This window comes from Haliotis rubra, unplaced genomic scaffold (assembly GCF_003918875.1).
Source record: "Haliotis rubra isolate DU_JTF1 unplaced genomic scaffold, ASM391887v1 Scf31, whole genome shotgun sequence".
In the NCBI taxonomy this organism is placed as follows: Eukaryota; Metazoa; Mollusca; class Gastropoda; order Lepetellida; family Haliotidae; genus Haliotis; species Haliotis rubra.
Window position 1 is genome coordinate 2,040,471 of NW_025766980.1, and position 27,826 is coordinate 2,068,296.

At 42.7% G+C, this 27,826-nt stretch overlaps 1 protein-coding gene across 1 annotated transcript; it reads right to left on the reverse strand.

Moving 5' to 3' along the window:
• Positions 1–1,935: 1,935 nt before the first annotated feature.
• Positions 1,936–26,161, reverse strand: LOC124283093 (ATP-binding cassette sub-family C member 4-like). The gene is made up of 22 exons (XM_046719118.1): positions 25,992–26,161; positions 25,158–25,271; positions 24,885–24,935; positions 24,230–24,271; positions 22,793–22,984; positions 22,090–22,184; positions 21,408–21,494; positions 20,918–21,014; positions 20,281–20,508; positions 19,812–19,958; positions 19,418–19,455; positions 18,778–19,025; positions 17,380–17,456; positions 10,899–11,049; positions 9,633–9,869; positions 9,326–9,432; positions 8,729–8,926; positions 4,961–5,116; positions 4,499–4,589; positions 4,129–4,301; positions 3,706–3,811; positions 1,936–2,437 (listed from the first exon to the last, which is right to left on the reverse strand). Exons 1-20 carry the CDS (start codon positions 26,157–26,159, stop codon positions 4,252–4,254), a joined length of 2,574 nt encoding a protein of 857 aa, XP_046575074.1. The 5' UTR covers positions 26,160–26,161; the 3' UTR covers positions 1,936–2,437; positions 3,706–3,811; positions 4,129–4,251.
• Positions 26,162–27,826: the final 1,665 nt, after the last annotated feature.

Genomic DNA, 27,826 nt, shown 5'->3' on the forward strand with positions numbered 1-27,826 from the left:
TGGTGAAGGGCTAGCTACTATTATGTTCACTCTCTAAACAGCTGCCTTCCGTTACATGCATATAAATTACTAAAGTGTATCACAGATTCAGACAAAATATATAATATTTTTTGACTAGTGACACAAAGCATATATCATCCGTGGCAAAGAAAACCTTTGGGACTAGACAAGTCAGACACAATGACTGCTGGACTAGACAAGTCAGACACAATGACTGCTGGACTAGACAAGTCAGACACAATGACTGCTGGACTAGACAAGTCAGACACAATGGCTGCTTAGTGAGCAGATCCAGTACATTTAAGGGAATTATCACTGCTCACCTCGACATGAATCCTGTCCTAAAACATGCATTAACATACATCATTTTCTCAATAGCGCTACTCTCTGTGTGGAGACCTGGCAAACTATTGTCAGGTGAACACTGAACAAAGTCCCCACCCGATTTAGATGAAGAAAGCAGTTTTGTTCTTGAGCAAAACATTTGTGTCAGATTGTTTTCATTTACTTATAGACACCTCATTTTATAAATCAACAAGAAAACAAATGTTCCCTCGATAACAAACCCTTTTAGTCGAGACTGAATATATCCACAACATAGATAGAACAACTTTCATCCTCTATATTCACACCTGTCCCTTTTTCAAGATACAGGTGTTGATGGTTCGATCACTTCAATCAATGTTGAGGCCTTGATATTGATCAGCTGATAAGGAATTCACCTGACATGACTTCTAACAGTTTGTCAGCTCTACCCAAACAGGGGAATTATATCAGATTTGTTTGCTGATGGTAAAGAAGGGTTTGTCATCCTCATCAACATAAAGAGTTCAACAAGTAATAAGAAAATACAGATATGAAATGTGACATGTTAACATGATGAGACAGATGATGCAATCAACCCTGATGCAATATACAACATAATGTGAGATATCATACATTTATACAATAGACTCTGTAACCATGGCAACAGCACATCAATATATGAAGTGGTCCCTGATAATGTGAGATCTGGTATTGACAATTATAATAGATTAACGATCTTGTTTCCTTATACATCAGAAATGGTCTCAAGCAACTTATGCTGATGGTAGGAGGTGAGCAAATGATTCACTGTTCACGATCTGTCACTTGGTGTATTGTATGTCATCATGACCCCTGGCATGGAGTGTTGCTCACGCTCTCAACCACATGTCTGCCTGGCGCAGACTCTACCACTTACATCCTCCAGCATAAAGTTGGAATATGAAGCATTAAACAACTAATAAATCCTAATAAAAACATTCCAAGCCAAAATTTTCAGTCACCTATCCATTTTTCTCCAGCTACTCATTTTCAAGATGATTTTTATTGGAGATGAATCTTGTGTTGTCACATTTCCTGCGGAGGGCAACATTGTGTGAGTCAGGATTTCTGTTTGATCACATGTCAGAGCAAGATGTAAGCTAAACTTACATGACCAAGGATAACTTTGGATTTGCAGATCCAGGTATGGTAAAGGGACACAACTCTTGTCATCTAGATGCAGCACCTTCCACAACATGGCCACTCCAAGCACCTAGCATCTTACTGAAAATGTGCGCCAGTTCATCCTTCTGTGCAAATAATCCCTTGTAAAAATGATGGTGATACTGTGTCCAACCCACGATCATGCACACTGTTTTTCTCAATTGTGAGAACATATATAAATATAATAGATGTGCAAATATCTATTAAAGAAGTGCAACCCACACTGATCATCACACCATGTTCTGTGACTGATGATTGAAATGCTCAAAGACGGCATCTGTTAAGCAGGGCGACATCACTCGGACATCGAACCATGTTCTGTGAACTGAATAAATGAAATGCTGTTGCAATGTTAAAGACGGCAAAGTGCATCACTGACATGATCACACCATCTGATGATGATAAAGAAATGCGATGTTAATCTGTTAAGCAGGACGACATCACTGACATCTCAGATCACACCATGTTCTGTGAACTGATGATAAATGAAATGCTGTTGCAGGTGATGTAAAAGAAGTCTTTCCTGTACGTCAAAGAAATTGTTCTGTAATTATCCAATATCACGTGGTTCAAGGATATCCTTCATGAATATTCATGACAGTAAATGCTACAAGCGATTGGTGGAGAACTTGTTTGTTGGCAGCTGGTTGAGAACTCCAACCAATCGGGATGAGTGGAAGGTTGGTAACACATTCAGATTGTTGGGGTGTCTGAGCTGGTTCCGAGATGAGGCACCCTCCTCGAAGTCTTCTGGGTTTATATTGGGAGCAATGTATGGTTTATTTTCATACTTATCTTGAGCTAGTTTCTTGAGCCGATGCATCTCAAACATGCCAAGTTCATCTGTAAATCTGAAGAACCTGCTGTTTCTATTTTGTAGAAGAATATGAGGAGATTCCACTTCCTGTATTTTACCTTCAGAAATCACCTGGGGAAATAAAACAACACTTGAAACAGCAATAAAATCAGTAACTGATTTCACACACTGATATGTTGTTACACATGCTATGCACTGCATACAGCTATATCTGTACTTGTGTGATTGGATCAGACAGGTGAGCTATATATGTCAGACAGGTGAGCTATATGTGTCAGACAGGTGAGCTATATGTATCCAACTGGGGATCTATGTCCATCAGGCAGGTAAGCTTTATGTACCACACAGGTTAGCTATATGTATCAGACAGGTTAGCTATATGTATCAGACAGGTGAGCAATATGTATCAGACAGGTGAGCAATATGTATCAGACAGGTGAGCAATATGTATCAGACAGGTGAGCTATATGTATCAGACAGGTGAGCTATATGTATCAGATGGGTGAGATGTATGCTTATATGTATCAGACAGGGTGAGCTATATGTATCAGACAGGTGAGCTATATGTATCAGACAGGTGAGCTATATGTATCAGACAGGTGAGCTAAATGTATCAGACAGGTGAGCAATATGTATCAGATGGGTGAGCTATATGTATCAGACAGGTGAGCTATATGTATCAGACAGGTGAGCTATATGTATCAGATGGGTGAGCTATATGTATCAGACAGGTGAGCTATATGTATCAGACAGGTGAGCTATATGTATCAGACAGGTGAGCTATATGTATCCAACTGGGGATCTATGTCCATCAGGCAGGTAAGCTTTATGTATTAGACAGGTGAGCTATATGTACCACACAGGTGTGATGTATGCTTCAGCCAGGTTAGCTATATGTATCAGACAGGTGAGCTATATGTATCAGATGGGTGAGCTATATGTATCAGATGGGTGAGCTATATGTATCAGACAGGTGAGCTATATGTATCAGACAGGTGAGCTATATGTATCAGACAGGTGAGCTATATGTATCAGACAGGTGAGCTATATGTATCAGACAGGGTGAGCTATATGTATCAGACAGGTGAGCTATATGTGTCAGACAGGTGAGCTATATGTATCAGACAGGTGAGCTATATGTATCAGACAGGTGAGCTATGTCCATCAGGCAGGTAAGCTTTATGTATTAGACAGGTGAGCTATATGTACCACACAGGTGTGATGTATGCTTCAGACAGGTTAGCTATATGTATGAGACAGGTGAGCCATATGTATCAGACAGGTGAGCTATATGTATCAGATGGGTGAGCTATATGTATCAGAGTGTCATGCAGGTGAGCTATGTGTATCAGGAGGGCTACATGTAGAAAGATACTCACCATAACCCTATCTGTATCTATTACTGTGTCAGGCAGGTGAGCTATGTGTATCAACGTACAATGCTCAAATTTAGTTCTCAGCAGCTTTTGAATAATTGTATTGCACCTGAAATGTGGGAAAAAAATGACAATGAAATATCAGCTGGGCATTCATCATGAAGAAAAGACTGCTACAAATGTTTATTACTCTTCACTGTTTAAATTAATCTTTATTTACCTTCGACCCCACACTATGATTTACTTAATGGTTCATTTGGCAATCAGTTATGACTAGAATCTTTCTGTATTTGTTCCCTACAAATACTGCCACCATAGCGAGAGAAATGGTTCTGGGTCTAACTACAACTGACAGTGTTATTTATCATTTGATTCACTGGATTCAGACAAACAATACTAATTACTAACATAAAAACTGCTCCTCACCTGTAATCAAGGCTTGTTGTAGGTTCCTCATACACAACTATCTTGGACTGGCGTAACATGGCACGAGCCAGTCGCAGTAGTTGTCGATGTCCTGTGGAAAAGCTGTCAATGACTGTGGTGATGTCAGCGTACAATCGCTGAGGCAGCGTCTCTACGAAGGACGACAGATTTACCTGGTGGAAGAGAAGGTAAGTGAGTGTCTTGGTATGACACAGCTCATGACTAGCATAATTATTTTGAATAATTTCAATTAAAAACAAAAATTTATTGTCTACATTGTGGTTATATGAACATTTGCAATGTATACCATTTTTGTATGTTTATACCTCCATTGACGGTAAAGTTGTGTCTGATGACAGTGACCTCTTACCTCCTCGAAGCACCCTCCACACCTGGGCATCTGTGTACCTCGAGATCGGGTCCAGGTTCTGGCGCAGCGTGCCAGTGAACAGAGTAGGGTTCTGGGAAATACAGATATTGCAACAAATGAATTCGATTAAACTATTCATGAAACACTGATAATAATAGTTAATAAACTTGGGCCACTGATAGATTATAACTTGATTATTGAATGTTCAACACCTGTGATCAGGATGTTTCAACATCTACTTTCATCTCCCCTTTCTACTATCCCTTCAGACACCTACTTCACCCCATTAATTCCATGATAAAGTCATCAAATACATTAAAAAAAAGTGTTATCAAGTGATCTGTTATAAGTATTGTCTATACAATGGAATAAAAGATCAAAATAATGAATTGGAAATGGGATGCATGAATAGCCTTCTGAAACTGGACAGACAAAGCTTGTGCTTTCAATTATTGCCTCTACCTGTTGTATAACAGCTATCTTGTCCCGGAGACGCTGCAGGCTGACGTTGACGATGTCTATGCCGTCAATACGGACTATGCCTATGTAGTCATGGAGACGGAATAGAACAGACATGAATGCTTTCTGCTCAGCTGCCGTTTTAAACATTATGCCCATCTGGAAGCAACAAAAACTATGGTATTATTCACTTTTAAGGTTGATTTATGAATTTCAACTTTTCATTGCAAAATTTCACTGTAGGGGCCAGTACCCAGGTGATACAACAGTGATACAACAGCTCTCAATACCACTTGAAACAGCAATATCCCCGCCATCAAGTCTGTACCAGACACACCACTCAATGAAATCATCAGACACCCTATCCCCACACAGGCACTTGAAACAGCAATATCCCCGCCATCAAGTCTATACCAGACACACCACTCCACGAAACCATCAGACACCCTATCCCCACACAGGCACTTGAAACAGCAATATCCCTCGCCATCAAGTCTGGACCAGAGAAACCGCTCCACGAAACCATCAGACACCCTATCCCCACACAGGCACCTGAAACAGCAATATCCCACTGCCATCAAGTCTGGACCAGAGAAACCACTCGCCATCAAGTCTGGACCAGAGAAACTGCTCCACGAAACCATCAGACACCCTATCCCCACACAGGCACTTGAAACAGCAATATCCCTGCCATCAAGTCTGGACCAGAGAAACTGCTCCACGAAACCATCAGACACCCTATCCCCACACAGGCACTTGAAACAGCAATATCCCTGCCATCAAGTCTGTACCAGAGAAACCGCTCCACGAAACCATCAGACACCCTATCCCCACACAGGCACTTGGATTAAAAAATTCAATGACCAGCAACTGTAGCAGAAGCAATGCAATGAATGGATATGGATAACTTTACTAATCAAATTCTTTTCAAAAAGGGTTTCAAATTTATAAGTCAGCTAGTCTGAGACAATATCTTCGAGGAAGGACTAGTCAGCTCTCCATATGGAGGTAGTCCACCTCCTTCGAGGAAGGACTAGTCAGCTCTCCATGTGAAGGTAGTCCACCTCCTTCGAGGAAGGACTAGTAAGCTCTCCATTTGGAGGTAGTCCACCTCCTTCTAGGAAGGATTAGTCAGCTCTCCATGTGGAGGTAGTCCACCTCCTTCGAGGAAGGACTAAAGTACTGTCGGAAATGCTAGAAAAATGCTTTTTAGCCTTAATACTTTGATAAAGGTGATAAATGTACTATGTTGTCAATATATCAACTCGCCTATAGTGTACCTAATTTTTATTTCAATCGATTTAACATTCCCATGCATTTAAAGGGCAGTTTACAGGAGAGAATATGGTACCAAAACAACAACTTAAGATTTTTTCAGAGTTCAACAACAGAAATCTGAAATGGTCTTTACATTTATGCTAATAATACATTGGTGGTAAAAATATGAATCAACGCTTTTTTAACAAATAAATGTTGAATGTTTGTGTTACTTTACTTAATTATCGTTTCTTTATTGAAGAAATATTAATATAAATGTTAAGTATTGATAAAAAAGTTTCCCGTCATGCATGCACATCTTTATCACAGCGTCCACTATGGCCAACTATTTGCAGTCAATTGTTGCAAAGGTTTATAAGTTTTTTGTGCTTGAAAAAGACAGAGGTAAACCTTTCATTAGTTTAGAAAGGGTTTATTACAGAACTTGTAGAGCTGTTGTGCAGTCAATTGTTGCAAAGGTTTATAAGTTTTTTGTGCTTGAAAAAGACAGAGGTAAACCTTTCATTAGTCTAGAAAGGGTTTATTACAGAACTTGTAGAGCTGTTGGTATGTCTTACCAACAAGTTTACAGTATTGTACACAAATCAGACAAGACAGAGACCGTCTCAAAAGCAAAACCGGGACGTAAAACCATCCTTGACAACTTTGACAAAGGAGTACTTAGACGGGCGGTCTACAAACTTTATGAGAAGAAGAATACATATATTGTAAAGAAGCTACACCAGTGACTTCGTCAAATCTTTGGCCAATGTTCACAACTAGAATAAATTGACCGAATTACATCCATATTTTTGCAATGAAATATACTGTTGACATGCAAAACATTTATTAAAACGTTGCACATTTCTACAATCAATCGATAAGATAACACAAGTGATAGGAATCTGTCCAATGTACAGTAATTCGTATGTTTATTTCAAAACAAACACACATACACACATACACAAATGATCCCTTACATAACAAATACGTATACTATACGTACACATATTCAACATTTTGAAGAAAACATCTATTGAGATGACCCCTTCCCCCGAGCGTGTGCTCAGGTGTCAATTTCACCTGTCGATACCGTGCATGCTGATGACGTAACACAGGCAGTTAATGTTTGTATCAAATAACGTCCCACTACCCGTTATTTTTCCAAGTTTTTGGTATTTTCATCAGTAAAAACACATTTTAGGGCATGTCTCAAAATTTATTCCCTCGGTCTACATTAGGTAGATGTTTCTTAAAGTGATATTTGTTATTTATGTAACTGTAATACCTCTGAATTTTAAATATAAGTCAAAAAGCATTTTTCTAGCATTTACGACGGTACTTTAGTCAGCTCTCCATGTGGAGGTAGTCCACTTCCTTCAAGGAAGGACTAGTCAGCTCTCCATGTGGAGGTAGTCCACCTCCTTCTAGGAAGGACTAGTCAGCTCTCCATGTGGAGGTAGTCCACCTCCTTCTAGGAAGGACTAGTCAGCTCTCCATGTGGAGGTAGTCCACCTCCTTCTAGGAAGGACTAGTCAGCTCTCCATGTGGAGGTAGTCCACCTCCTTCTAGCAAGGACTAGTCAGCTCTCCATGTGAGGTAGTCCACCCTTCTAGGAAGGACTAGTCAGCTCTCCATGTGGAGGTAGTCCACCTCCTTCTAGGAAGGACTAGTCAGCTCTCCATGTGGAGGTAGTCCACCTCCTTCTAGGAAGGACTAGTCAGCTCTCCATGTGGGAGGTAGTCCACCTCCTTCTAGGAAGGACTAGTCAGCTCTCCATGTGGGAGGTAGTCCACCTCCTTCTAGCAAGGACTAGTCAGCTCTCCATGTGGAGGTAGTCCACCTCCTTCTAGGAAGGACTAGTCAGCTCTCCATGTGGAGGTAGTCCACCTCCTTCTAGGAAGGACTAGTCAGCTCTCCATGTGGAGGTAGTCCACCTCCTTCTAGCAAGGACTAATCAGCTCTCCATGTGGAGGTAGTCCACTTCCTTCGACGAAGGACTAGTCAGCTCTCCATGTGGAGGTAGTCCACTTCCTTCAAGGAAGGACTAGTCAGCTCTCCATGTGGAGGTAGTCCAACTCCTTCTAGCAAGGACTAGTCAGCTCTCCATGTGGAGGTAGTCCACCTCCTTCTAGGAAGGACTAGTCAGCTCTCCATGTGGAGGTAGTCCACCTCCTTCTAGGAAGGACTAGTCAGCTCTCCATGTGGAGGTAGTCCACCTCCTTCGAGGAAGGACTAGTCAGCTCTCCATGTGGAGGTAGTCCACCTCCTTCGAGGAAGGACTAGTCAGCTTTCCATGTGGAGGTAGTCCACCTCCTTCGAGGAAGGACTAGTCAGCTCTCCATGTGGAGGTAGTCCACCTCCTTTACCAAGTCATTCTTACACACTGGTGAAGAAAGAAATTAATTTCTAACCCTGACCGAAGTGTTATTATATGAAACATAATGTAATGGCACATACCCAGAACAATCATTCCCACCCAGCCCTCTATTTTCATACTTTTCAACATCTCACCTTTTCTTCTGCCCTGATACAGCACCAGACACCCTTGAGAGGGGACGGACCTTTCCCTGGGTGGGACACAGACACACCCTCGAGGGTGATGATCCCGTATTGTGGCCACATCAGGGACGGCTTCACCTCGGTGTCTACTGCAACGTCTAACTCAGGAGACATCTGGTAATACTGAAGTAAACGCTCAGCCGACTTCATCTGAAACATGGACATCATGAACAGGACTGTGATCAGTGGTTTTGTTCTCATGCAGATAGGCTTTGAGAAAAATATCACTACAATATAGATATATGCCATTAATGCTTGTGGGAGGGAGACCACTGGGACATCTTCTGCCCAGGAATTCCCTTGGAGGGGAAAGCATGGGGTACTGGTGACCTTTCCTGTCTAAGAATCCACATAGGGAGACAAGCATAGGAATCGGGTACTGTGGGGACCTATTCTGTCTAGGAGTCCCTTGGAGACAGAAGCATGAAGTACTTCAAACCTTCTGTATTGGAATTCTAAGTGAGGGACAAGCTTGGGGAACTGGGTCGATTAGTCAGTAGATTCACCCCCAAAAGACCCAAGTGCAAACATGGATGAGATGCTGTATACCTTGAAGTGGACAGCTGCCGACTTCCTCATGGCAGGGTGCTGTACATTGAGCAGGTTGAGGGCATAGAAGAGAGACAGCCCTACCAGGCTACTCGGCATCCAAACACCTGGGGAACAGACACTTAATTATTTCATCTACTGCTACTCTTCATGGTACAAGGACAAAGGCAAACATCAATGGCCAAATAAAACTGACCTCTTTCAAACAATGTTAATTAATCTTGAGATACTATTGTCATATTGTACACAAAACAAACCATGCCATTATCTTTATCTTTTGAACAACTAACATTTGCTCAAAGCTCACCTTGATACTGAACAACCAATATGGCACCAAAGGTCACACCAACCACAACGAGGAAGGCGATGATGTCGACTCTCATCCCAAACCACCGGTTTGCGGCAAGGTGAAGGTAACATGCTGCCGTACTACGGTCCTGGCTCACATCAAAGTTGTGCAGGAATCGCTGTTCCACACCAAAAGCCCGCAATGTCTGGATACCTTCCATGCTGCTGATTATGTGACCTCCAACTGCACTCTTAGCTGAAGGTCACATGAAGGGTGAAAAGGGGGTAAGGTCTGGATTATTGCACTTCCTGTCATGTGCAGTCACACATGTGTTTGGCTGCCTGTACTGGGTCTGGATATAACCACACAACATCCCAGGGCCTAGATTTTCGAAGCTCTCTTAGCGCTAAGACTGTCGTAAGTGCCATACATTAACATTAACTTACGGCTATCTTAGCGCTAGGAGAGCTTCGAAAATCTAGGTCCAGGTCAATACCTGTCTGTTTAGTTTAATGATCAACCCTGCGCTCCACAATGTTCATGGGTCATGGCAGTGGTCTGTGAATGATTCTGGTCTAACATTTGTGTGATTAATAGCTTAAGCATTGATCTACACAACTGGGATATGATCTATCAACCACCCAATCCCTTTAGTCACTTTGAAGACACTTCTAGCCCTGACCTTAGATACATATACTCCCCATCAAAAGTTTAGACTCACTAGTGTAAATGTAGCCACTTACTTCAGTCAACTGATCTAAACTAGATTTTGCAAAATATTCAATACTGTTTAAAGGTACTGTTTTCACATGAACTGATGTATTGTGAAACAAATTCGTAACGTTGAAAAGATTATTGTCATGAGTTCAACAAATGATGAAACTGAGTGAAAATTGCCAAATTCTTAACAAAACTTAACACCAAAACGCAGCTGTTCACATGCACGATATTTGCACATGCTTTTCAGCAATTTGATGCATGAACCTCGTGCAATTCATCTGCATAAGGTTTGCAGTTGGTTCCCCTAAGTTAGTGGAGAAATTTGATATAACCACATAATATACATAACATATAGTGAGTGCTTTAAGTGAGTCTAAACTTTTGATGGGTAGTATATTCCTGAACAAACTACCCTCATGACAAACACAAGAACTTCTCCTACAATATGATCAGCCAGTATACTAGCACAATTATCTTTTATGATTATATAATGGTGCTGCTGCTTTTATGTTAAAAAGAATATTCCTAAACCAACATTCCAGTATTCACCGATGGAGTACTTACATGCCAATTCGATCTTTTCCACGTCCTGTGTGGACTGGTGGAAGTAGTGTCTGGCCACAATGAAGGCGATGGTCAGTGGAGTGACCAACAGGAGCAGCCAGTAGTTGGTGCCCCCAACCACAATCACAGTAGCTATCAGCAAACTGAACGACTGAAACATGCAGCGATTTCTTGTCTACACATATCAAGTGAAATGTAACTAGAATGATTTGAACATGTAATTATGTTTGTAACATAATATTAACATGTCAAATTTGTAACATAATATTAACATGTCAAATTTGTAACATAATATTAACATGTCAAATTTGTAACATAATTTTAACATAATATTAACATGTCATAATATTAACATGTCATGTTTGTAACATAATATTAACATGTCATGTTTGTACCATAATATTAACATGTCACATTTGTAACATAATATTAACATGGCAAATTTGTAACATAATATTAACATGGCAAATTTGTAACATAATATTAACATACATAATATTAACATGTCACATTTGTAACATAATATTAACATGTCAAATTTGTAACATAACATTAACATGTCAAATTTGTAACATAATATTAAAATGTCAATTTTGTAACATAATATTAACATGTCACATTTGTAACATAATATTAACATGTCAAATTTGTAACATAACATTAACATGTCAAATTTGTAACATAATATTAAAATGTCAATTTTGTAACATAATATTAACATGTCATATTTGTAACATAATATTAACATGTCAAATTTGTAACATAATATTAACATGTCATATTTGTAACATAATATTAACATGTCACATTTGTAACATAATATTAACATGTCAAATTTGTAACATAATATTAGCATGTATGTCAAATTCGTAACATAATATTGGAAATTTTAATATAAATTGTATATTCATATACTTATCCTATCTCACGACTTGAACCTCTCTCTCTTGCTTCGACTTTTAGTGGAACGACTGTAAACTTTTTTCCATAGGCCTCCTTGTCGCCCATGCACTACATGCTGCTCTCCTTAATTAGCTTCCTAGTTCCTAATAAAGCTTGCAGCATGCTCCACTAATTGCCCACGTGACTACCTTGAATGATCATTCTCATCTTGGAGCCAACATTGTAATCTGAGTAGTGGGGAGGCTGGGCGGGATAGGATAAGTATATAAATATACAATTTATATTAAAATTTCCAATTTCACGACTTGCACTTATCCTACGGTTGCATGACAGGCCGCAGATTACCCTTCTGTCTGGACAGTGCGAACAGCTGGTCTTGGAGCTGTGTGGACTGATGACAACCGTAGATAGCCATGTACAAGGGAGGCCTGTTACGCATGCACGCAACTCCTATGCTTGTGTTGGGTTCTCTGGAACCCCTTGGGTTACTAAGCACAACGACTCCCAGGGAGATGGGTGCTCCCGAGCGATGTGGTGTTCGGCCGCAACCTTGTACAAGACAAGGGACACAACTCAGCAAGTAAGCCTCGCCTCGCCACGATTTACAGGGTACCCCCGCAATTAAAGTCTTGCGACTAGAATCGGGCCAGCCCCTGCTTCAAGAAGGCCCCACAGACACCGACCGAGGCGGGTGAAAGAGAAACACAACTCCGCATCTCCAAGCGTTCAGTTCAGGGCAGCATCAAATTGACCCTCACTCCTTTGCCTAAGCTTAATCAAAGATGTGCCCGGAAATTTGGAGGCAGAATGCAATGAAATCCACTGGAATTTGGGAGTGTCACACTTCACTGACGTAATTGCTCCGTGGAGTAGAGGTCAGTAAGCGTGAATGTCGAACACCTCTGCATCGTCATACTGATTGTGCCTCAGGTCCGTAGGGCCACACTAGGTGGCCGTATTCTGATGCCTTGGTATGGAGGCCAAGTGAAGTAGTTCTTAAACCTATATAATGAGAACAAAAGGTTGAGATCCAGTTCAACTTTTATTCAGTATACAAGGAAGTAGTAACGCGAATGCGGAACCGTCCCTCATCTGCGTTGTTGGGCCGATGTAAGCTGCTGAGCCAGTACAAGAGGTCCGAACTGGTGTAGTCCCTGGAATCCGTGATAGACAGGTCTCGCAGGTAATGTGAAGAGAAGACTGTATCAGAAACGCCAGAAGCAACCTTCCATGATAGTGGTCAAGGAGCAGTTGCTATGAAGGGCCATCATCGAAGCTAGTGCACGAGTCTCATGAGGATTGGAAGCAGCTGGAGAAGGCAACCCTGCAAAGGTGTAGGCTCGCAGGATCGTGGCACGCATCCAGAAGGCCAATGTGGTCCGGGAAACATCAGTTCTTGAAGTGTTCGACAAGGGTATGAAGAGGCGCTTCCGTAGCCGTCGACGATCCTTGGAGGCAGCAACGTAAACGTGTAGAGCCCTAACTGGGCAGAGTGTCAAATCTTCATTATCATGAGGCCCAAGAATGGTGGACAACGGGGGAATGGTAAACATCCGGTCCGGTTGCCCTGGCAGTTGGTTTCTCGCAATGAAGTCCCAGCGTAGACCCAGGAAAGCCTTGCCATGCTTCTTCCGCCCGAACCGCACCCGATTGACATCAAGCGCATGCAGTTCAGATATACGAGCAGTGGTAGCCAAAGCTACCAGGAAGAATGTCTTGAATATCACTTGTTCGAAGTCCTTGTCTTCTAAAGGTTCATAATCTGTAGAAATCATATGACGAAGGACGACGGACAGATCCCAGGCCGGAGGTCTGAACTTCCTGGACTGGTCAGAGAGTCTATAGGAGAGTAGTAGACTCTGCAACTCGGGAACAGTGGAAATCTTCGTGCCCGTGGTGGTAGCCAAAACCGAGTTGATGGCGGCTAAGTAGGTAGCTAACGTAGTACCCTTGAGTTTCTTAGCAGTGCGGAGATGCTGGAGAAACTCAGCAATGACCTGAGCCGAGGTGGAAGTGGGAGATCCAATTCCCCTAAGCTTGCAATAGTCTTCAAACTTCTTCCACCTGTTGTCGTACAAGGAACGGGTCGAAGTACGATGCACTGAAGTGATAGCTGTGGCTACTCGGCGAGAGTAGCCCTTAGCTATGAGAGACCTCTGAAGATGCGCCAAACGTGTAGATTGAGGGTCTTGGGTGACCAGTGGTGCAGTTCCGAGTGAGGGTGAAGAATTAGGTCGTCCCGATTGGGAAGTGGTACTGGGTTTGTCTCTGCCAGGCTTCTTAGGTTGATGAACCAACTTCTTGCTGGCCAGAAGGGTGCGACCAAAAGCAGTAGTATGTTGCTGGTGGCCAATAGTTTCTGTATTACTTTTGATAGCAGAGCTGGCATTGAGACCCTCCAATGATATTGCCAACACGTCGAGGTCCCACGCCAAGCAGTCTGGGATTGGTGATATGAACTTTGGAAGTTGGTTGTTGAACCTTGTGGCGAACAGATTTATTTGAGGCTGTGATAACGGGTAGATCATCGACTGAAAGATCTGGGGCAGTAACTTCCACTCTGTCGGGGATGGTCGGTTGGATCGGGACAAGGCATCGGCGATCACATTATTTACCCCGGGAATGTGTCTAGCTCTGGCTACGATGTTGAGTGAGTTGATGAGATGGAAGAACCTGATCGCCAATTGAGCAGAATCGCCGAGCCTTGTCAGGCCTAGATGATTTATATATCAAACCACTGTCGAATTGTCTGATTGGATCAACAGACTGGTTGATTGAAGCTGTGTTGCCCAATGTGAGATGGCTTGAATTACCGCCTTGAATTCCAGCTCGTTTATATGAAGTACCCGTTCGTCAGATGACCACAGCCCAGCCACTTGGTGGTCAAGGAAGTGAGCTCCCCAACCCATGAGGGATGCATCGATGAATAGGTGATGAGTCGGTGCAAAGGGCATCATAGAGACTCCAGCGCAAACATTCCATTTGTCGAGCCACCATTGAAGGACTGGACAAAGCAGTTCTGGAAGGCAAATTAGTTCCTTGGGGTTGTCGGCCTGAAGGTACGGGCGTAGAAATGGCTGTATCGGCCAAAGTTGGAGATGTCCTCTGTACATTAAGGCTTGAGCTGACGTCAGAAGGCCCAGTAGCTCCTGCCACTGTCGTAAGGTTCTTGCCTGAGACAGTCCTGGAGGAATGCATTGCTGAATCTTTATCCACCTGTCGTGAGGTACGAACATCATCCCCTGACGAGTGTCGAACAGTGCTCCGATGAATTGGAGTTTCTGAGTGGGTATTAGTTCCAATTTCACGATGTTCACCAGCCACCTTAACTGTCTGAGCAGCGTGGTGGTGAACTGTAGCTGGCGAAGAAATACGATCAGATCCTGTTGAGCCTGGATGCAATCGTCTATGTAGCTTTCGAAGGTGATCCCTTGAAAGTGGAGGAAGCTCGTTATGGGCCCGTGGAAATTCCAAATGGTAGGACTTTCCATTGGTAGTGATTCCTGTCAGGCTCTTGAAACCATCATTTAGTGTACTGGATAATTTCAGAAAACAAGGTCGAGGTGGTACGGTGATGGTAGACCAATCCCGGTTCCTAAGAGTATAAGAGTGATCCAGGTCATCTGCTGAAGTACTCAAGGGAAGTTGGAGCTTCTCAACAATCCAAAGGAGTACCTGAGGTGTCTCAACAGCTGCAAAGCTACCCCCAGGGGTAGATAACTCAGAGTGAGCGGGAGATGCAGGCATGGCTATTTGGACTAGATCAATCTCAGGAGGTGGACCAGATGAAGAGCCAGGAGCTACCGAAGCCGGATGGGCTGGAGTAGACAGCTGTATTTGGTTCCAGGCTGAGGTTATGGCCCTGATCATCATATTTAGATCTGGAGTCGCTGTAGGAGTGGAATTGTTATCAGGTTCCCATGACTCAGCGATGATCCTAGAGTGAGTCGAAGGATTCTCAGCATGATATGAAGAACTAGTCCGGGTCGCTGTAGTTCTAGTTGGTGATCTGGTTCTGATTGGAGCTCTGGTTCGACCATCTGAATAGGATCGGCCATGAGATGTGGATCTGTACTGTGATCCCGATTGGTCAATGGCTCTGTAAGGTGATCTAGATCGTATAGGTGACCTGGGTTGGTAAGATGATCTGGATTTGTAAAGTGATCTGGATCTATTCGATGCACTAACTGGAAACTGTGATCATGATCTGGATCTGTAAGGTGATCTGGATCAAACAGGTGACCTGGTTTGCAGTTGCGATCGGCTTGATTTGGTGATCTGGATTGGTTACGTGATCTACTTTGATGCTGTGATCTGGATCGGTTCGGTAATCTGGATCGGTCTGGCGATCTACTTCGATGTTGTGATCTCGATCAGTTAGTTGACCTAGATCAGTCCGGTGATCTGATTCGAAGATGTGATCTGGATCCATTCGGTGATCTGGATCAGTCCGGTGATCTGATTCGAAGTTGTGATCTGGATCCATTCGGTAAACTGGATCGATTAGGTGATCTGGATCGGTCCGATGATCTACTTCGATGTTGTGATCTGCACCCGTTTGTTGATCTGGGTCGGTTAGGTGATCTGGATTGATCAGGTGATGTGGATCGTAGTTGTGCTCTGGATCGTGACTGTGATCTGGATTGATCTGGTGATCTGGATCGGCACGGTGATCTAGATCGGGCTTGTGATGGTGATCTGGATCGTGAAGGTGATCTAATGAAGCGTCCATAAAATCCTCTTGGACCACAGACGTCACTCTCTTGCGTGAAGGTACGATTTTCTGTCGCTGTAACTTGATAGGTTTGGCGGGAGTGGGATCAGATTCTGTTGATTTCCTGTCCCTATCGGCGATTCTCCGGGAGCAAACACGAAGGTAGGCCTTAAAATCCTCATCTTTCAGTGAATTACACTTGCCACATTGTTTGTTCCAGTTACATTGTCCAATACAGTCACTGCAAGACGAGTGAGGGTCAAGGGATGAATAATTCGCCTTGCATTGAGCACAAACTTTCCTTTTCCTTGACTGATTATCAGTTTTCCCCATGATGTTAGGGTGAAAATAATGTCCCTAATATACAGTCCACACAGTCGTGCGACAAGAAAGAGAATGATCATTCAAGGTAGTCACATGGGCAATTAGTGGAGCATGCTGCAAGCTTTATTAGGAACTAGGAAGCTAATTAAGGAGAGCAGCATGGAGTGCACGGGCGAATAGACAAGGAGGCCTATGGAAAAAAAGTTTACAGAGAGAGGTGCAAGTCGTGAGATAGGATAAGTTTAAAAATTTAACATGTCAAATTTGTAACATAATATTAACATGTATGTCAAATTTGTAACATAATATTAACATGTTGTCATATTTTTGTTACATAACATCAACATGTAATTAGACTTGCAACAAAATACTAAGGTGTGATCATGTTTGTAATATTATGTTCCAAAATCAACCCAAGGATGCTTATTTTAAACTTCATATACACTATCTGTAGTGACAGAAATGATTTACGATGTTATTCTGATCGACCAAATTTAGTGAAAATAGAATTAACAAGTGACAGGTGATTTCTGAACATACCTGGATACAGTCCAACAGTATTGGTGGCATCGTGTCCACGATTCCAACATCCCTCAGGAAACGACTCAGAACACCACCTGGAAGGACATGGAACATCAAGAAATACCGTTCCCCATCCATCAATTTCAAATACACATAACATTGATGTCAAAGAACGTCATGGATGTCTCCACGATGGAGGGGAGGGCAGGGTTGTGGGTGAGATTACCCGGACTGTTGATGTCAATGAAGACCATGGGGGTCTCCACGATGGAGGTGAGGGCAGGGTTGTGGGTGACATTACCTGGACTGTTGATGTCAATGAAGACCATGGGGGTCTCCACGATGGAGGTGAGGGCAGGGTTGTGGGTGACATTACCTGGACTGTTTATGTCAATGAAGACCATGGGGTCTCCCTCGATGGAGGTGAGGGCAGGGTTGTGGGTGACATTACCCGGACTGTTGATGTCAATGAAGACCACGGGGGTCTCCAGGATGGAGGTGAGGGCAGGGTTGTGGGTGACATTACCTGGACTGTTGATGTCAATGAAGACCACGGGGGTCTCCACGATGGAGGTGAGGGCAGGGTTGTGGGTGACATTACCTGGACTGTTGATGTCAATGAAGACCACGGGGGTTTCCACGATGGAGGTGAGGGCAGGGATGTGGGTGAGATTACCTGGACTGTTGATGTCAATGAAGACCATGGGGGTCTCCACGATGGAGGTGAGGGCAGGGTTGTGGGTGACATTACCTGGACTGTTGATGTCAATGAAGACCATGGGGGTCTCCACGATGGAGGTGAGGGCAGGGTTGTGGGTGACATTACCTGGACTGTTGATGTCAATGAAGACCACAGGGGTTTCCACGATGGAGGTGAGGGCAGGGTTGTGGGTGAGATTACCTGGACTGTTGATGTCAATGAAGACCACAGGGGATGGAGGTCGATGGAGGTGAGGACCAGGGTTGGGGTGAGATTACCTCTGTTGATGTCAATGAAGACCATGTGATGGAGGTGAGGGCAGGGTTGTGGGTGACATTACCCGGACTGTTGATGTCAATGAAGGACCACGATGGAGGTCTCCCGATGGATGGATGTGGGGTGAGGGTTGGGTCACCTGGACTGTTGATGTCAATGAAGACCACGGGGTCTCCACGATGGAGAGGTGAGGGCAGGGTTGTGGGTGACATTACCTGGACTGTTGATGTCAATGAAGACCACAGGGGTTTCCACGATGGAGGTGAGGGCAGGGTTGTGGGTGACATTACCTGGACTGTTGATGTCAATGAAGACCACAGGGGTTTCCACGATGGAGGTGAGGGCAGGGTTGTGGGTGACATTACCTTGACTGTTGATGTCAATGTAGACCATGGGGGTTTCGACGATGGAGGTAAGGGCAGGGTTGTGGGTGAGATTACCTGGACTGTTGATGTCAAAGAATGCCATGGGTGCCTCGAGGATGGAGGTGAGAGCCAGGTTGTGAAGCACCTCAGCTGCTCTGTTGGCCAACCAGAAGAAGAATCCCGCCTGTACAAAGCTGAGGAGGACTGTGAAGAAGACGAGGCCCAGGTAGATGTACACCTTGTCATCCAGTATCCAGATAGCTGGTCCGAACACCGTCACATTGATCACACTGCTCTCGTTGGTGCTCTGGAAATTCTCAGACCTAAACGGAAGTGTCTCTGCTTAGTATTTTCAGGAACAGTCATGTGTGGATGGATTCAAAATAGCCTGCAAATGTATCAGACTAAAACAATGTTTGTTGTTTAACACTGCGTTCAGCAATATACTGCCTATATGACAGTGGCCTGGAATCTTGACCAAGTCACCAAGCTTAACCAACTGATCAATCAAGCCTCTTACAACCAATATACTTTGCTCCCAACTCATTCTTAACCAGAATCACCAATGGCTCAGAATATTTTGAAACTGACTAAGAAAAACTGTATTACATTGATTATGAAATCATTGTTTCTCCCAGAGAAATTAAAAGAAGAAAGGTTTCAGTAGGAGATTTTGAGGAAAGAAAATGGATCTCTAGAAGGTATCTATCCTCACCAGTAGGCCAGCCACCACTCACACAGGACAAATCCCCCCTGGAACAATCACAATACATGTAAAACTGTCACTTCAAACACAGGAAATCAGCAATGACAATGTATTATTGCATAAGGGCAACTGAGAGTTATTCCAGTTTTATTTTAAAGTATCTATTTCATATAATGAAATCATGTTTAAATGTGCAGGATCAGATTACACGAGTAATCTGTGATTTTGTATGAGTTCTATTTTACTGTGGAACCATACCACAAAAGATATATTTCTGAAAACTAAAACAAATAAAAATGTATAATCAACAATTATGTGTGACACATATCAATACCCTTACTACCATCAGAGACAATGACATACATATCCACATAATAACTGAAAGAACATCTAAATGAAATACCTGTTCAAAGATGCACAGGACGAAGAAGCCGATGACCCCGAATATCCCCCCTCCCAGCAGGAAGTACCACTTGTAGGCATTCCCGGCAGAGTAGATGCTGCGGAAACTGGTGTCACTGTCGCCGGTGATCAGAGTGTCACCTGGGTCCTGACAAACACAGAGTGAGTGAGTTAATGAGTTTGATGTACTGATGAACTTCTGCTGTATCACAGACTCCGATCACTGCAGCAGGAACTCATGTGTTTATTCCACATGATATGGCTTGTGGTTTTCACCATGTTGGTAAAAATACAAGAACTGAATTAATTCAGGTTTTCCTAATGGTTGAATAAATATATTATCAATACTGCCTTTTTTCCATGACTCTTTTTCCTATGACTTTTTTTCCTACATTCAGTTGTGATAATGTAACAGAAAATCATTTAAAACAACTCAGTGACTCAGATCACTGAAAAAAGATTATCCTCACCTTGTAGTCATGTTGCAGCATCTCGAAGGAGCCAGTGACGCTGTCCTTGACACTGTCTGGGGAGGACGGGGGCAACAGGGAGGAGGACAGGTCCTGTATGAGGGGGGACGAGATATCTGCCACCTTGTCCACGTCCATGTTGGTGTGTGTCCAGCTGGTCAGGAAGTGGCTGACACTGATGCCCCAGCGGTGAATGTCATCATAACGGCCCGAGAAGTGGACAGTGCCCTGGACAGATCAGGAACACCATTCATTAAGTCATCATACCCATCAACACCAAACAAGGAATGGTCATTTCCCAACAAATTAATCTAACCCATAAAACAACAATAAAATCCTCTCATTACAATTTTGTATGCAATAAAGAAATTGAGAAAAATGTGATCTGAACACTTAAAAATGTACAATTACAGTAACACTCAGTACTGACAAATATGCTCTTCAAACTGCATACCTGTTGCCAAAGTTTTGCCAAAACAGTGTAAATATAATCAGACAATGATTACTCTCTGTGTGAAGATCTGACAATTCCACTCTAAAGGTTAGCAGGGTTCATGTCAGGTAACCAAGAGCAGCCCTGAACTGACCAATCAAAATGAAGGAAGCATGGGTTGTTCAGCCAATCAGCGTATCCTACCTGAGACACCATGATGACATTGTTAGCCACCTGTGTGTGCTGAGCATTGTCCGTCACTAACAGTCGGGTCTTATTCTGCAGGAGCCCACAGATACATCTGAAATAACAAACATGAAATACTCATATACATGCCAGCTGTGTGTTCTTCTGAGTGCAAGAATCAAGTATCCCTCAATGACTATATTTAGTTAGTATATGCCTTCAAAGTAATGTGGTAAGAAGAGACTTCATGCAACCAAAACCATGATAGTGAATCTGCTCTTAAAATGCAAATTACACTTTGCAGTCATACATCATACTGAATATTTCATAAATACCAGTAGTTGTTGATCAGATGCTCTAAAGATGTATATAACATTAACGCACAGATCGCAAATTCATTATCATGAAATATGTATTTATTTCTAAAAATGAATTAAAAATGCTCATTAATGGGCAAAAGAGGTATTTATTTTTCATCAAAAGTAGTTGTGAGGAAATGTGTACTAACTTCTTGAAGATGTGCATGGAGGACTTGCCATCCATTCCTGACAGGATGTCATCTATCAGGTAAATATCAGCATTCTGGTACACAGCCCTGTGGACAATAAGTCATTCATATAGCTAAAACTGTTACAGTCTAACGCTGTAGGATCGATGTTGATGGGACCTTTGTTAATACTCAAGTTCTCCAATGTTTGTCAAACCCACAAAATGATTACTTTATAAGAAACAAGCAGGGACCAAGCTTTGCCTTCGTGACAAGTATTCACCACATCAAAGTTTGACACAACAGTGTTTGACTGAATGTGAAAACCTAATATTCACTCTTACTACATTAAAAACTTGAGTTTTATGAAAAGTATTGTGCTAGACATAAGGCTTCATTCATTTAGTAACTTAACAGTGAGATTTTAAAATCACAATGCACTGGTGATAAAAAATACAAACAAAGAGAGCAATAAAAAAAGAACACTGCCATTGGAGGTTATATTTGACTTCTTGTTCCACCAACATGGGTCAACCCATGTTTTGCCTTGTCCAGACTAAAATATCGCTGGATGTATCTTCCTACAGACTAATCACATCCAACAGTTAGCTAACCTGACCTGGTTTATCTTGGCTTGTATTTTGTTGTCAACAGTGACACCCCTTTATCCAACCAAACTGATCACATCCATCAGTAAGCTCACCTGGCCAGTGTAATCTTGGCCTGCACACTGTTGTCAATGGCGACGCCCCTGTCTCCCACGACCGTCAGATCCCCTTGAGGGAAGGCATCCAGCATCTGACAACAGGAGAATATATACATGAACATTCAGCAACAATGCCCAAAGCAATATAATGTCAAAGATGGCTGTTTAATCATATTTGGAGAACGGGGCCCATTTCACAAATCTATCGTAGTGCTAGGACTGTCGTAAGTCTATGCTACAGTATAGGAGGTACGACTGTCGTAAGTCTATGCTACAGTATAGGAGGTATGACAGTCGTAAGTCTATGCTACAGTATAGGAGGCGACTGGTGGTCTATGACCATATAGGAGAGGCACGAAGTCTATGCTACACAGTATAGGAGGTATGACTGTCGTGAAGTCTATGCTACAGTATAGGAGGTACGACAGTCGTAAGTCTATGCTACAGTATAGGAGGTACGACTGTCGTAAGTCTATGCTACAGTATAGGAGGTAAGACAGTCGTAGCGCTACAATAGATTTGTGAAACGGGGCCAGAATTTGAACCCATGATCATAGCTTTGTGGCACGTTATAATTATAAGGAGCATAACTCCACATAGCAAACTGCTATGCCTTTGAAGACTGGGCTCCCAGGCCTATGACACTTATCGTTTCTACAACACTAATATTATAAGAAGCAATCAAGAACTGTGTCTGTACCTGGGACAGGGCACAAGACTGAAGCACCTGGTTGTAGCGATGTCTCACAAACTCAGAGCCAAACACAACATTCTCCCTGATGGTCCCTGGGAACAGCCATGGCTGACGAGGAATGTACGCCAAGCGGCCATGATGGAACAGTTGACCTTTGTGTCTCTCAAGTTCACCAATAACAGCCAGGAGCAGACAACTCTGTCAGGGAATAAACAATAACATAATACATGTATTGTGATCATAAAATACAGATACATGATAGTTGATACACACTGAAGATGCATCTTGACGAACCATGCCAAGTGCTGTTTGTCATTTACTTAGACAGTAGTATTTGGGTCCCCAAACTGGAACAAATGTTTTTAAGCTTTTATGGAGGTTGTTGAATAAAAATGTTCCATATTTGACATATTTGATGTCAAGACAGTATAAGAAGTCCCATCCCAGATGACAGAAAACTCTGCTACCCATTACAGGGTAAACAAAATCATAGAAGTACTGGCATGAGTGAGTTTAATTTATGCCACATTTAACAATATTCAAGCAATATCATGGCGGGGAACACCAGAAATGGGCTTCACACATTGTACCCATGTGGGGAATCGAACCCGGGTCTTTGGTGTGACAAGCAAACATTTTAACCACTAGGTTACCCTACTGCCCCTAGAAGTACTGGACACATTCTCCTCTTCACTTGTGTGTGAAGGTCATCCAGTATATACTTTCGTTCAGTGCCATCGTGTATCAAATTCTGGATAGCATATGCACAGGAGGGGAGCCCTGTCCATGCTCAACCGGAAGTTGGTCATCATCAACTACCATTTGCTCAATAGACAGTCGATCCCGGTAGAGAGTGAGTCCCAAACTTCGTAAGATTTTGATATTTCCAAGTAGTATATGTTTATGAAATCGACTTGTCTTATAAACTGAATGGTCATGGATAATAGCCCCTATATCATTTGGTCATGACACATTATATTTTAATTACATTTGAAGCATTTCTTGACACGTCTCCCCCCTCATCAGATTATATGTTTTCTGACATCATACATTTTCAGACACAACATACCGGTAATAAGGTTTGTTCAACCACAAAGATATTTTAAATACTCAGATGATTTCTTGTTTTAAAGATAAAGTTCTCATTTGTAAGTTAGTGAGATCTTTTCCAGTTGTTATTGTGAATAGCGAGTGAACAACGAACGTTTCTCAATCATCCAAAACCAATAATATGAGGCAATTTGTTGACAAGAAACAGGAAAATTATAAATGACACTTTTGCATGAAAAAACTGTAAGAGCTATCTCCCCCATAAACCAAACCAGAACATTGGTTCTAGGAAACTAGATGAAGACTATATAACAATGGATGACCTGTCACGATTCAGAAGTACTATTTGTAGTACTGTTGTATTATAAGACCATGTGTTCTAGTATACCACACCTTGCCTCCATCTGGTGGGCCTATCATAGCATACAGCTTGCTCTGTGAAAAATAGACAAATACACCATGAAACAAGAATAGGAGAACAGCAAGCCACAGTTTTAACCCTAGTTAAGCAGCTCAATCAAGTAAACAAACTACAAATGATGGCTTTGTGTATCTGCCAAGTTAAGCCTGCATATATGCTAGAAGAAACGCATCATAGGATCATACTAGACTGTTTTAGCAATTGTTGAAGTTTGGTTTAAGCCAATAAAATGCAGTATACGTGATACATGACACATGAAAAAACAAACCAGCACACACATTATCAGCCATGTTGAGTGAGTGAGTGAGGTCAGTTTCACGCCATACTCAGCAATATTCAGCTATATGGCGGCTGTCTGTAAATAATTGAGTCTGTACCAGACAATCCAGTGATCAAGAGCTTGAGCATTGATCTACGCAATTGGGATATGATGACAATCAGCCATGTTGAATATTGTAAACTTCCATAAACACTTCAAACCTTCCTTACAATAGCATATAACAATGTGGCACATCTTCTGGCTATGTCACTAGATTGACCCTAATCATAAAATAGCACATGACAGATTCAAAATAACCCAAACTGGTTATTCTCCTTCTTTAAATTGAACACCACGAGGAATCATACCTTTTCTATGTCCAGTTCAATGTTCATTAACACCATGGCTGCATCCAGGCTCTGTAACAAGAAGAGGCATCGTACAATCAGTTCAGAAGTTGAGAATGTAAGGAAATAAAGGACCATGTTTGAGGCAACTCCTGTTCATCAACTATACCCAGCTTTTGACAGGGATAATCAAGTATCAGATGCATATGATAATTCAGTCTTGCATACAAACCCATTCGGCTCATGAAATCCTGTATATTCTGCCAGTGGAAATGTACAATATATATAACTCACCTTCTCCCTGCTGCCGAAGTAGTTGCTGAAGCGGATGACGATGTCGTTGTTGAGCATCTGGAAGCTGCCACGACTCATGGACAACGTCCCTTTCTCCTCCATCATGAGGAAATGCTGGGAAGCAGACATGAGACAATGTAAGGCTTTGAGTTACCCTCAACTCTACTGCTGCTACTGCACTGTGATATCTAAATCACTCCTTTTCCTTGAAATATTGCTAACACCAGTATAGGGTACATGGCCTCTGGGTACATATACAAGCTACAGTTCACTTTTAAACATGAACTTCAATTCCTAACTCAGTACTTAGGAAAATGACTCATAAAAGAGACTGACTGACTGACTGAGTTTGGTTTTACGCCGCTTTTAGCAATATTCCAGCAACATCACGGCGGGGGACACCAGAAATGGGCTTCACACATTGTACCCATGTGGGGATTCGAACCCGGGTCTTCAGCGTGACGAGCCAACGCTTTAACCACTAGGCTACCCCACCGCCCCTCATAAAAGATAACTAGCTTAGGCTAACTGGTAGTATCTCTAAATAATTACCCGACTGAAAAGAGAAATAGACAAAGATTTTGACAGAATCTGTCAGCTGTTACTGTCATTCAGGAAATCCTGTGTAAAGTTTTTCAAATAATTCTAAAACACATTCTGACTGTCACTTTGCCATGTGAGCAATCTTTTAATTGGTCACTTGAGAGGTTGAATATATGGTGTAATGGGATGTTACAGATCCTTTTGGTAAGGAGTAGCGAGAACTAAGATCTGTTGTTTTTTTCAAGACAAGATACTACAAGTATAACTGAGGGGAGGTAACTCTCTACATACCTGTATCTTCTTGAGAGTCTTGAGAGTGTCGTTCAGGAAGAGTATCCCAGCAGGTAGCAGGATACTCAGACTGATGCGGAGAGTCTCAAACAGCGCCATCGCCGTGAAGATCTGCATCGCAGTGATCGTCCTCCCTGTCACCAGCACCAACATGAATGTCACAAACATCACCAGCTTCCCGCTGTCAATGTCAATGCACTGTTGAAACTCAGCAACCGAGACAGCTTCCTCATGTGGACGAGCTCCTCGCTGAAAAATCAACATCACGCTTGTTTAACACATGTTGTCTTTGGGATAACAATTTCTCAGAAAAGTAGGGCGTTGGGGTAGCCTAATGGTTAAAGCGTTGGCTAGTCACGCCGAAGACCCGGGTTCGAATCCCCACATGGGCACAATGTGTGAAGCCCATTTCTGGTGTCCCCCGCCGCGATGTTGCTGGAATATTGCTAAAAGCGGCTTTAAACCAAACTCAGTCAGTCTAAGAAAAGTACAGATTCTAGAACTAATGTTAGATTCCCTCCAGAATGTGAGCCCTCACTCTCAGAGTCAGGTAACTGTTCACCAGTACACAAAGTCAGCGATCTAACCCACTCAGCCATGGTGAAGTGAAAAATTAGATGGCTGAGTGGGTTAGATAGCTGACTTTGGGATCTGTAAGACTGTAAGATAAATATCACTGTATTATTGTACTCACTCTCTGCTTGCTGTGAGGACCTTCTCACAGAGTCTCTCCCAGCAGCCCGTCTTCAGTTCCTGGATCCCACCGATGATGGACTGTAACTTTTTCAGCCGGTGGCCAGTGAATGTGTCAGTCTTCTGTCTGAAGGATGAATACCAGCTGATGAGTGAGTGAGTGAGTGAGTGAGTGAGTGAGTGAGGGAGGGAGGGAGGGAGGGAGGAGGGAGGGAGGGAGGGAGGGAGTAAGCTATGATTGATCATCACATCATCAGCTATTCTGTCATATATAGTCAGCTTCAGTGAAGGCAGTTATAGTTCAAAATTCAGGCAATTAAGGACCATGGAGTAAAGGGTGAAACTGAGTTTAACATTGCAGCAATATAATGACATGTGTGCCTACATAGGTATAAGACCCGTGAAGGTCATGTGTGCCTACATAGGTATAAGACCCGTGAAGGACATGTGTTCCTACATAGGTATAAGACCCGTGAAGGACATGTGTGCCTACATAGGTATAAGACCCGTGAAGGTCCGGGTTAGAATGTGCCTTCAGTAACCCATGCTTGTCGTAAGAGGCGACTAACAGGATCGGGTGGTCCGTCTCGCTGACTTGGTTGACACATGTCATCGGTTCCAAATTGTGCAGATCGATGTTCATGCTGTTGATCACTGGACTGTCTGGTCCAGACTCGATTATTTACAGACCGCCGCCATATAGCTGGAATATTGCTGATTACGGCGTTAAGCTAAATTCACTCACTCACACATAGGTACTTGTACTAGTATGGATTAATGCTTTTGTTTTCATTTTGGACATGTCACTGAATCATGTCCTGACTCTCCACTAGTCAGTATCTGCTCCATCCACTGATCCACTGAAAGATAGAGGCAGTCAGGAATCTGTTAAACAGTGGAACATTCACCTGAGTATCCTGGACAACTTGCCCATGAGGATCTGGAGGGGAAACAGCAGGAACAGCACAAAGATCCCGGCCATACACACCGGCCCTAATGACAACCAATCCCAGAGCAGGTAACAAACTATACCCAGCTGGAGAGGACCAATCAGAATGTAGGTTGCAGGAAGGACTACCTGTAAAACACAAGACATTATTGTTCAGCTCTTGATTATTATAAATTATGCTATAACAGTGCTG

Coding starts and splice junctions, on each gene's coding strand:
- LOC124283093 (XM_046719118.1), bottom strand. CDS start 26,159: ATGTTTGTGACATTCATGTTGGTGCTGGTGACAGGGAGGACGATCACT. Junction 22,185..22,792: donor AGTCTTGTGCCCTGTCCCAG/GTACAGACACAG, acceptor TCCTGTTGTCAG/ATGCTGGATGCCTTCCCTCA. Junction 8,927..9,325: donor CGGCAGCTGTCCACTTCAAG/GTATACAGCATC, acceptor TCCATGTTTCAG/ATGAAGTCGGCTGAGCGTTT.